Source organism: Tyto alba, unplaced genomic scaffold, assembly GCF_018691265.1.
Source record: "Tyto alba isolate M040663 unplaced genomic scaffold, T.alba_DEE_v4.0 Super-Scaffold_38, whole genome shotgun sequence".
NCBI lineage: Eukaryota > Metazoa > Chordata > Aves > Strigiformes > Tytonidae > Tyto > Tyto alba.
The window spans coordinates 17,938,109-17,949,876 of record NW_024881313.1 but is presented as its reverse complement, the minus strand read 5'-3'; the positions used below and the strand labels follow the sequence as shown (position 1 = coordinate 17,949,876).

Genomic DNA, 11,768 nt, shown 5'->3' with positions numbered 1-11,768 from the left:
TATAAGAATGTTATATTCATTATTGTCCAATGTTTTCTTTCATTAGTAGTTTCAGGCCTGTGGCAGGTGGAGAATTGAAAGAGCAAAAGCAAAAAAAAAAAAAAAAATTGCAGAAGCTCCCCCCACCAAAGATGGAAGAAGCAGCAGCACTGACTGCACCCCCCATTCCCTGCCCCGCGTGGCTGAGGGGAGGAGGTAGAGATATCGGGAGCAGAGCTGAGCTCAGGAAGAAGGGAGGGGTGGGGGGAAGGTGTTCTCAAGATGTGGCAATGCTTCTCACTATCCTACTCTGTTATGTGTTGTTAGTGTCTGTAATAAATGTAAGTTCTTTTTTTCTTCCCCTAACGAGTCTGCCTTTTGCCCTTGACCATAATGGGTGATTTGCCCCTCCCAGTCCTATCTCAAATCCCAAGCCTGGCTTATTTGTCCCTTCTCATCGCTGGGAGAGAAGGGAGGAGTGAGCAGCTGCATGGTGTTGGGCTGCCATCCACACTCAAACCACGAAAACCCAGTACAAGACCAGAAACACAATTAAGCAAAAGTATAAAAGCTGAGTAGGTAATGAGCATTTTGGTAAAGATGTCTCATCATTTTTAGGGTAAACAGTGTAAGGATGAATACTGTATTTATGCAAAATGGTCTACTCCAAACCCTACAGGAAGAACAGCATTTGCTTCATACTCCTACTACCCTCCTCAGCTGTCAAAGATTTGAACAGCAGCAGAACTCATGTTTGTTACTGCACTGACAAACCTTTATGGACTTTGGTCATTACGTTAAAAACTCTTTTCTGTAGCATTCCATATCTGTTTCCCAACTTTATGGGGAACAGGACAATGGGCAATTATCAGAATGTGGAAGTATAATCATGCCTGTGCTTTTAAAATTCATTTTTGAGGGTAGAAAGAGAAGTAGCTTTTGAAATTAAATTAGAATTGATATCCAAAGGATTCTGAACTTGGTTCTTTGGGTGAGACCAGGCAGCTTTGAATTTATAGCCCAGAAACTAGAGACCTGGATTTTACAGTATTCTTAGCAAGCTAGGGTATGCAAGTGTCTTCAAGCAAGATTCCTTCTTTGAGGATTATTTCTATTGTTTGTACAGTGACATATACACATATGTATCTATGTATACACACACATAGTTTTGCTTTCATTCCTTCATACAACAGCTCCTCCCCAAAAGTGCTCTAAACCACTAATACAAGTAATATACTCCCCTTTTAACATTCTTTGTATTTACAAGGCTAGCAAAAGAACATATATCACTCCTCTGTGGTAGGTAGAAGTGACAAAAATTAATGAAAGTTTCATTAACTTATTTCATTGGAAAAAAGTCTGAACTACCGCCACACAGTTGTGCTGCTCCCTCTTCCCACACAGTGCCAATCTTCTCAAAAAAAAAAAAAATTTAAAAAGATCAAAAAACCCCACCAAACAAAAAAAACCAACTTGCTTTCCCTGAAAAGTGTCTCAGGCAAGAAAGTCTTGCCTTTCTGTGTCTGCTTTCATGTAAATTCTACAGCACCGGTAATCACTGCCATGATCTGAAATAGTAATCTGGCAAGAATTTTTCTGCATGGGTTTTGGCCCTAACAGGTCAGTTGGCATACAGAGGCAGGAAGGCTACTTGTTAGGGTTTAAAAGTGGAGGAGATAAAAACATTAATTTACCTGTAACTGAAGTGTGGCAGCTTACAAGTTTGTTGCTAAAAGCAAAGTTTATATATAAACTGACACAGCATAGTTTTTGTATGTTTAAAAATGTTTTATATAATGACACAAACAGCAAGAATCTTACTGGAACAAAAGCCCCCTATACAAGAGCACACTGCTAGAAGAGTTCTCTGCCACGTTTTGTCACATCCCTGCTTATGAGAAGTTCTAACAGGTAGTTTTACACTCAGTGCATGGTGTCACAGACTTCATCTTGCAAATCACTAGCTGTCAAAATAAGCAACTTAAACTTACTGGTGTTCTAACACACCAGTGTAAAATGACCATTCCAAAAGCTCTTTCAGTTTGTACGTCTGCTGTATGCTGTCAAAGACAAAAGAGTATGTATCATCTTATGGTCATACACATGATATTATTTAAGACAGAAAAAGGTAAGCTGAACTCCAGGAACTGGCTTTAGTGAGTCACAGGAAAAAAGTAATCATTACAGAAAAATTTACTATCCGCATAATTTGAGTTATACATAGTGAATTGCATGTTTATGAAAACAAAATCATCTTTAATAGGCCCAGGTTGGAAGCTGAAGACATCAGTACATGAGTAGTTTATATTCATTGTCAAAACTAAAACCTTCATAAAATACGCAATCTCCAATATTAAGATGCATGATCAATGGAAGATTTGGCAAAGCGAAACCCAAACTGGAATGTTAATCGTGATCATCCACGACCTGCTTCCTTTTGATTTAGATGCTCATAACACACTGTATGAACTGGAAAAAGAATAGCCACTTATTAGATATATGGTAGAGAACAAGTTTTCACATTTTCTCCTAAAATACCCATTGTCACTACCCTTTTCTGTAAACAAATTCAGTCCATGAACAGCAAAGCTTTGAAACCAAATATGAAAATTAGCTACTAATTAAAACAAAGTATCTCCTTAATAAGAGCACAACCCCCCCCCCGAATTACTTGAATCTAGTGCTCTCATATTCCTGCAGAGGTGCAGCCAGGAAGCCAAGACCTACAAGCCTGACTGAGTGTGATTTATGTCTGTCCCCAACCACATCTCCCCCAGCCTTTCCTGGGAAAAATGCCTACCAAGCCTTAAAACAAAAAAATAAAAAAAGAGCCACAGAAGGTAATGTTAGGAAGTGATGCAGCTTCTTAGATCTTCTTGAACCATGCTGGCAAGAAGTCCAGACAAAAATGCACAACCTTTTATAGAACTCTAAAATATGTGAAGACTTTTTGAGACAGTACTCAAAGCCCAGAACCTTTGTACTCTCAGAAAACGCTACAAGCATAGTGAAGACAAGCACAAACTCAAATCATTACTATTTATATTCAGTTTTAAGTTTTTCTTTAGTTTTACCCTGTAATTTTAACTGATCTTTAAAGTTCACTTACATCATCATACTGGAAGTTCACAAAACCCTGCTGAGTTGTATCCCTTCTTCTAAAACACTCTGTAAAAATGCATTAAGAAAAGAAAACAGGGACCAGGTAAGAAGAATTTCAGTTAATCAATTTTTTAAAAATGCATAGTACTTTCATAGAATTCCATAAGTCACATGAATGAGAACTCATGAAGAATACTAATTCATTCCAAGACTTAATTTCCCATTCTTAATTTTCATATTTATCATATACAACCCGTTATGTTCTGTTAATAAATATAATTTCCCAATTTTGATAACATAACTCTGCTACTCTCTGGATTAGTTTTAAGTCCATTTTTCAATAGGGGTTTAAAAGAAAATCATTATCTAGATTTTTTCCAGTTCTGCCTGTAAACTCTATTGGAAGAATCCTATTTTGTGGTATGTAAAAGTCAAAGTTGAACTTGAGATAAGTGAGTAATCAGATTTCATTAAATAAAAATGTATTATGAGGCTGATGGTAACAAGGTTGTAATCCAGCATACCAGTGAGAGCTCTGAGTTTCACACAGCAGGCAATGTAATCGTCAAATGTAATCTTTCCATGAGTGCTGTATCGCCTTGTGATTGCAGTCACTGCCTGTGGGCTCAGCCTAAATCCTATTTGAAAATAAAAAGTCTATATTGTAAAGATAGGTAAGTTAGCAGAATCCAGCACGTTTTTAATTGGAACTATCACGTGTCGGTTACTGGTAATGGGAAATGCTCTAAGTCAGCATCAGAAGCAAGAATATTTCACAACATACCCATGTTCACCAAGGCCTTCTCCAGTTCTTGACGATCCACTGTACCACTTCTATCGTTGTCAAAACTTATAAAGTGTTGCTTCCAGCCATTGACCACAGCCCAGATTTCTTTAAACTCATGAAATCCCAGTGTGCCAGACATATCCCTCTGATTCCAAAGCTAAGAAAAAAATGTTTCTTAACTTAAAAAATTTTAAAAAGCCCTCTCTTCAGTGGAAATTTGTGTATTTATCACCTGTAGTTAAAAACTCTTTCTTGAAGGTCAGCATTAACAATATTTTACTATTGTTAAATTTTCTGGTAGAAAACTAATTAGAGCATCCCACAGCACAGGGATAATACTACTGGCCAAATCCAAAGGTCAGAGAACTTGCTTTCCCCACTTCTCAGTGAAGCCTGATAAAACTCTTTGCTCTTTGTGAATTTAACTTAGTTCACACATTTCTCTTTTACCGGTCACAATGTAATTGTTACCAATAAAATACATATCCAAAATAAAAATAGATGCCAAATGAAAAATTACTTTAAGTTAGAGTATCAGTTTTATTGCATTCTAAGTGGTTTGTTCAAGATGAGCTAAAAGCCCTTCCAGTTTCATTTATGCTTTTTTCTTTTAAACAGCAAAACATTTGAACATGATAATTTGTGACTGAAAAACTCCACAGAGATCCCAACCTTGCACAGTACACCTAAGTCTTCCATACTGCGGAATGCCATATACCATCCCATTAGATCCTCAGAACTGGTTCATTCAAGGAACAGGATTCGGGGGACGTAGACTGTATTCAAGCTATGTAGTACAACTGCTTAATTCATTAGGAAGGATTTGAATGCTGTCCAATTCAAAAAGCACGAGGAGCAACTTGCACAAAACTCTGTTCTGGGCTGCCAGACCTGAGTCTCCATACTTTCAGTGGAGAAACAGCCCCCCAGGCTTAAAGGGACATCACTTGTCGTAAGATCAGTCATCGAGAGAGAGCCTTATTTATTAAAATTATGATGTCATCCTGTAAAATGAATAAGAACAGAATTTGTAGTTCCCCAGTCATACTTGTCAAGTAAGGGCTGAATGGGAATTGCAAAGCATTTCCCAAATTTTTGGCAGCCTTTCATTTTTGCTTACGTAATGCAGAAATGTTTACACTTCATAGTAAAGGATACATCCAGCATTGAGATCATGAGTCTGCAAGTCTCTAAGTTGAAAGCTGTTTAAATTAGAAAAAGCAGAAAAAAAAATAAAAGAATGATTATCTGTTTTGTCTAAATGTAAACTTTTAAATTGCTTTTTATGATATACTGATAATATATGAAATATAATTGCTTCCACTGTATACAGCCATACCATATTTTGATCTAAATAAGAGCTTTTAACCACTGTTAGAAAAACTGACAGCAGACAAGCTGGAGACAATTCAAGTTATATTTAAAATTAGGTTGCTCTTCTCTCAACTCATAAAGGTTTTGGGTTTCAGTCAAAGCAGTCATTTACATTTCACCACAGACATCACTTGAGCAAGCCAGTTTTACCCACAGAAGCTCAATTTTGTAAACTGAACACTAGGTATGCCAACAGAGGAGTTCTGCCATAGAATTTTTTGGTCAATATCAAAGCTCAATTTAAAAACAAAGTAAAACACCTTTTTAAGAATTGGCTAGCCATTACAAAACAAAACACTTCAACTCCACAGATCAGCAGTGGGGAACTAAGGAGGCTGGGAAGGTAAGTCCTATACACACAGAACTGAATACAGAGAATTTACATTTCAAAGTAATCCATATGGGAAGAAAGCCCATTCACCATGCAAATAAAAAGTCTGCAGAAGGCACAACTACAAGCGTTTTCTAGTAGACAGCAGAAGAATTAGTATGCTTTAGCTTTGTTTTTTTTTTTTTTTTGGTTTATTTAAATCATTAACTTACGTTTATATGCTCCTGCAATCCCTGACTGGGTGAGACATCTCTGTAGCTCATCAGCATCTATTTGTCCATCCTTTCGATAACAGAAGATGTATCAGCTATTGTTTTAATTCCCTCTCCCAGACGGGTTATTCCCAGTACCCACTCCCTTTTCAGTGGCATTAAATTAGTTACCCTTTCAAGAAACAACTGATTACCTGCCTGCTATATGACAAACTGCCTTTTAGAACCCATATCTGTAATGATGTTTTTTTAGTTGGTATTTCTGCAATATGCATTAGCTTTCCCATCTAGCAACGTACTAAATAATGAACAGGATTGGCAGGTTTGTTCCAAAAAAAACCAAACCCACAACAAATATTGGTAGCATGTACTTCAGAGCCAGATGCATAGAAACCAACGTGCAAAATTTTGAACTGAAAGACAGCTTTCCTTAAAGTACTAATTTCAACTTAGCGGGTATTGTAATAATTTTTGATTATACGTTCATGCTACATTAGGAAACCTAGAACTTAGATCATATAAATTCTCTCCGAGGCAGCCTTAAGACTTACATATCTAAAAAACCTCTGTTTTTTTGGGAATAGTAAGTTGTTAGCAAAACAAACAAAAGCAGAAAGCAAATAATTTTGAAAGACAAACAAAACAAATCCAGAAAAGATACCTATCTGCATGGTTTGGAAAATGACTCACTTCCCACACATCCTGCTCAGGGCCAAAGAGAGAAAACAACTGCCAATTCATGGAAAGCAATGAGCTGTCAAAAGTGAAGCTGGAATTCTAGGTCACATTCCTCCAACACCCAACAGCAAGTTTGGTTCACATAGAGTTTGAATATAATTTGACCTCATTCAAGGACCTAACATTATATCCGTAGATATAAAAATATATAAAAAATGACGTGGCTTTTGTAAAGCATTAAATAGTAAATAGAGAGTTGCTTTAAATTCGAAACAAATTTATTTGCCTCAGCATTTTCCTAATGGTTGTAAATTCAGTAAGCATTTTTTTTCATCTTTTTTTAAGATGCTACTAAATGGCATGGTGGGAATGGCACGGCCAGGTAACTTTCAGAAATGAAGTATCATCATTTATAGGATAAATAGTAGGTAGTATGTTAAATGATATTTGACAAGGTCTGAAAAAAAAGCAACAGTGTTGTGATTCTCTGTAAAATTAAAGGTAGCTAAACCCAAAATTGCTTCCAATCTACTCCATCAGTCTAACTATACAGATGTATTTAAAACTTTACATTCACAGGAAAATTAAGAGACTTGAAATAGCCACACATATTAAACAGCAAATCTCTTCAAACCTCCTGTGCCTTCTGAAACAAAGGCAGGATCTACATAACATTAAAATGGTTAGGAAGACAGAAAAGCATGATTTGTAATAATGTTTAATGTTACTTATTATTACAGATGCTTGGCTTTTTTTTTTTTTTTCCCCCCTGAAGTAGAACTTAAGCAGTTAAATCAGACAAGACATGGGGGCTTTTCAAACAGACTTAAAACCAAGACTATCACTTCCTACAAAGATAGACTCATTAATTTAATAAAGATTCGAAACGATACTTTTTACTTTCTTCTGTAAATAAAGGAAACTAATTCTTCAAATCTAAAACAAGAAGTCTGCTGTAAACTACTCCAAAGAAAGCTCTGAGGTAACACTATGCGTTTAGCCATAAAAACAACACTGAAACCAGCAGACCATGTTCAAAAATGTTACTAATTCTACAGTAAGTACTTACAGAAAACTGTGAGATGTGGCTTTTTACAGACTTGCACGGATGGCTGTAAAAGCAACTGACAATTTATCTGTTCCATTTCACTGTCTCCTTACAGGGTTTTTACCTCTGCGCAGCCACTAGTCTGTGAAACTGACTTCCAGTTCTAAGCATAACATTTCAAAAGCTGCCCAGTTTATTTCAGTAAGGAATGATTTCTACAAATAGAAAGTATTTAAGAGTACTAACTTAAGTACTCTTAAGCACCAACTTGATCATAGCTATTAGCTATCTCACTGGTTCCCCAGCTTTCAGTAACCATGCCTCCCTTGAGAAGCCTGGGGACAGTCTATGCCTTGCTGAGGCCCAGCTCCTCTTCTCCACAGCACTGCATCCTGTTTGCTGTTACCTCCTTTTCTCTTTATGCTGGGAGCTTACTCATTTTTCCAGCATCAGTTACTGGCTCCACGGTGGATTCCTGGCACACATCCCGGTGGCACCTGGATGCAGAGGCATCTCAGCTGTCAGGCAAGTTCTCAGCACATTCAGCAGAATTTAGCTTGGGCTCCACCTTACTCGAGAGGCCTGCCTCACTACACGTTGGTCATTCCAGTGTTTCCCTTTACTACAAAAATACATGGTCTACATATTTTCATAAGCAATGTTAAAGAAGTAATATACAGACTGTAAGGTGCATTATTAATTCAATATAATAATGTACAGAACAAAAATAACCTGAATCACAGTCTTAAACTGGGAATTTAAACATCAGATAATATTCCCAAATTCAAATTTTCATGTTGTGGTTATGTCTACCTGTGGAGCAGAGTTTCAGATCTGCACACAACCTAGAAGTATGCAATAAATAGCTATACATAAGCTTCAGCTCAATAAACCTAACTTATTTGCTCCTAAACATTGTAATGCAGTTCAAGAACTACTTATTTCTAGTAACATCTGTAATCATTCAAAACCAATATATGACACAAAATTACAGGAAATAAATTAAAAACGCAGTGCAGAATGACAGGCAAGAAAAAAAGAAAGGTCTAAATCAAAGTTGTGAATGCCTTTTCCTATAAAAGAATAATCATTCTATCCTACCAGCAAACCCAGATATTGGCATAACTCAAGACTGCTTTTCCATTTGTGAGTCTACTAAGATCACGTAATGACCTCTTCCTTATTAGCACTTCCTGCTCTTAGCCAGGCCATTTCCACAGCCCATGCTTCCCATTGTTTCTTGCTTCTTTCTCCTGAAGCTGACAGCATTCCCCAACCCAGAGCAGAGCCACAATTCAGTTACAACATTTAATGTAACTATATATTTCCTGTATATACTATATATTATTCAAACTGCGTATTTACTGTGTGTATATTGCTATATGGTATAACTATACAGCTATGTATAACAGATAGGCTAAGTAAAACCATTTTTTTTTTTTTTTTTTAAACTTGAAACCACAGTTTTCCTCACTGATAGACATTCCTCTTTCTAAAAGCTAACATAAAAATCATTCCCCGGAAAAAAATAATCCAAGAAATAAATAAAATTTTATATGTTTACCTGCCCTGCTACTGCAGCAAAATAACCATATAATGGATCCTGAGCTTCTCCAGGGAATGCTGGTCCTCCTGGAGCTCCTCCATACTTTAGAAATCAAAAAGAAAATGAATTTTAAATCAATGATTCAGTTAACTGTTAAGAAACTGCAGTGTTTGTACTTAGGAATAAACTTGTGTTTTTACATAAGCATGAAAAAAAGTCAAGCCAACCAAAAAATAAATTCCTTTAAAAAACCCCACTAATTTATTATAATTTAAGCAGATCAGTGTAAAACCTTGCATAGGAACAATCCACTGATATCTAGACACAGTACGGTATAACTTATCAAGGTTGAATTTTTAGTGTACTACTAGCAGAAAATAGGGTACTGAAGACTGATAAGGGACTGCATATTTTTCTTTCCACTTCAAAAAAGTTGAGTGAGGCAGATCTCTATGGAAAATACTTGGAAGAATATGCGTTAAGCATGGAAAATTATAATAAAACTGAAAATAATAGAATGACAGAAGTTAACCCAGTTTATCCGAGCTGAACCAATAATCTGTCCCACAAGGTCTACACCCATCTTTTGCCGAGACACGAACATGCTGGTTTTGGAGACGGCCAGAGTTTGATGAAGTGTACCTGGCTCTTCGAAGCCGCTCATCTCTTTACCGGCCCCACGAAGGGAAGACAGCTTTCCCCGAGGTGTCAGACACAAGACCTCGCCCGGGGGACCGCGTGGGGAGCCGACTCGGGGAGCGACCCCCCAGAAGTGACTTTCGCCCACCCGCAGCACCCGCCGGGCACCCCGCGGGGCCGCGGCAGGCAGGGCGCCGGAGGGCCGGGCAGAGCCCCGCCTAACGCGGCTCTCGGCGCTTCCCCGCGGGGGCCGGAAACACCGACCGAGGCCGGCGCCCCTCACCGCGGGCGGATCGGCCCGGAGGGCGCCTCAGGTTCCCGGCACTGCGCGGCAAGGCAGGGGAGGGGCTGCCCCGCCGCAGGCGCCATCGTCCCCGCCTCAGTCAGGCTGCCCCGCAGCCGTGGCGGCCCCGAGCCCAGGCTCCGGGCGGCTCCGGGCGGCTCCGGCCGCGCCGCGCCCCGCCAGCCCCAGCTCAGCCCGCCGCCAGCCCCCGCTCACCCCGCCCTGGTAGAAAGCGCCGCCGGGCGCCGGCTGCCCGGGAAACGCCATCTTCGCCTGGCACCTGCCTCGCCCGGGCGCAACCACCCGGCCAGGAACGGGGGGGGACCAGGACGGGCCCCGGGCTCCACGAAAGGACCGGGCATGGACGCTCTGCCAGCCACGCGGGGCAGCTAGCTGCCTCCGGTCACCGGGCTAGCCGGGAAGTGCACGACGGTACCGCCGGGGGCTGGCGGACCACCTCCTCCAACCCTCTCACCCCCCGCCATCGGGGTGGTACAGGCCGCCGGCCCGGGGGCGGCTTTTCCTCCCCACAGTAAGTGGGCGGTGCGGCGCTGCTGCGGGGACCGCCCGCTTCTACCGGAGGGGCGGGCGGCCCAGCCCGGCCCGGCCCCGCCCCTTCCCCTCCCCTGCCTTTTGCGTCGCTGAAGGGTGTTGTCAGGACGGGGAGCGCCGCGGGCCCTGGAGGGTGTGGGGTGAGGCTCGGGGATCGAAGAGGAGCGGGTTCAGCTCGCCTGCAGGTTGTCCCCGCCGCGGGAGCGGCTGCCGGGCACACGCGGGAGGCAGCGCGGGCACCACCGAGCCTGCGGCCCTGGGCGAGCGGCCGCGGGCGACCCAGGGGCTCCGGGGCTGCTGCGGCCCGCCCGCGGGGCCGCGGTCCCCGTCACGGCCCAGGGGCTGCTGCTCCTCGGGAGTGGGTGTCATCTTACCTGTAGCTCCCTTTAAGTACTGGAAGGCCGCTATGAGGTCTCCCTGGAGCCTTCTCTTCTCTAGGCTGAACAACCCCAAATCTCTCAGCCTGTCCTCATAGGGGGGTGCTCCACACCCTTGATCATCTTTGTGGCTTCTGGACCCACTTGAGCAGGTCCATGTCCTTATCTTGAGGGCCACAGAGCTGAATACAGTACTGCAGGTGGGGTCTCAGGAGAGTGGAGCAGAGGGGGAGAATGCCCTCCCTTGACCTACTCTTCACACTTCTCTTGCAGCCCAGGATACAGTTGCTTTTCTGGGCTATGAGTGCACATTGCTGGCTTATAGTCGGTTTTCCATCCACCAACACCCTCAAGTCCTTCTCCACAGGGCTGCTCTCAGTCCCTTCATTGCCCAGCCTGTACTGATACCAACGGTTGCTCCAATCGGTGTGGAGGACGCTGCACTTGGCCTTGTTGAACTTCATGAGGTTTGCATGGGCCCACCTCTCCAGCCTGTCCAGGTCCCTCCGGAGGGCATCCCTTCCCTCCAGCGTGTCAGCTGCACCACACGGCTTGGTGTCGTTGGCAGATTTGCTGAGGGTGCACTCAGCAATACCTATCTCACAAGAGTATTTGAATAAGCATCTGTTGATACCAAGCTTTGCAGCAGTCAAATAGTTTTATTTACCAGGCTTAATCATGTGCAGTGTAGGTTAATGGAAACACTGTGCTGAACCTTTTTAGAGTACATATATTAACTTCTGGGCAAGAAGCCTTCCTAATTAAAATAAGATCTATATACAGTGATAAAAATATTAAAGGCTGGAAAGATTGAAAATAAGTGACAAAGAATGTAAGTGGTTAGATTTGAAGAGTTATAC

At 41.5% G+C, this 11,768-nt stretch overlaps 1 protein-coding gene across 2 annotated transcripts; it reads right to left on the bottom strand.

The window, feature by feature from the left end:
- Positions 1–1,746: 1,746 nt before the first annotated feature.
- Positions 1,747–10,442, bottom strand: SRI (sorcin). 2 transcript variants are annotated; one of them, XM_042802108.1, is made up of 8 exons: positions 10,196–10,442; positions 9,076–9,159; positions 5,786–5,855; positions 5,027–5,070; positions 3,866–4,013; positions 3,606–3,719; positions 3,089–3,147; positions 1,747–2,448 (listed from the first exon to the last, which is right to left on the bottom strand). In XM_042802108.1, exons 1-8 carry the CDS (start codon positions 10,244–10,246, stop codon positions 2,422–2,424), a joined length of 597 nt encoding a protein of 198 aa, XP_042658042.1. In that variant the 5' UTR covers positions 10,247–10,442; the 3' UTR covers positions 1,747–2,421. The 2 variants fall into 2 exon arrangements, with proteins under 2 accessions (XP_042658042.1, XP_042658043.1); XM_042802109.1 differs by lacking the exons at positions 5,786–5,855; positions 10,196–10,442 and adding an exon at positions 9,700–10,100.
- Between the last annotated feature and the right edge of the window lie 1,326 nt (positions 10,443–11,768).

What these genes read in the sequence shown, in the direction of transcription:
- SRI (XM_042802108.1), bottom strand. Translation starts at nt 10,246, where the DNA reads ATGGCGTTTCCCGGGCAGCCGGCGCCCGGCGGCGCTTTCTACCAGGGC. An exon ending in GAAACTCAGAGCTCTCACTG is followed by an intron (nt 3,148 to 3,605) that starts GTATGCTGGATT and finishes GCATTTTTACAG; the next exon opens with AGTGTTTTAGAAGAAGGGAT. An exon ending in TGAACTTCCAGTATGATGAT is followed by an intron (nt 2,449 to 3,088) that starts GTAAGTGAACTT and finishes TTCTTTTTCCAG; the next exon opens with TTCATACAGTGTGTTATGAG.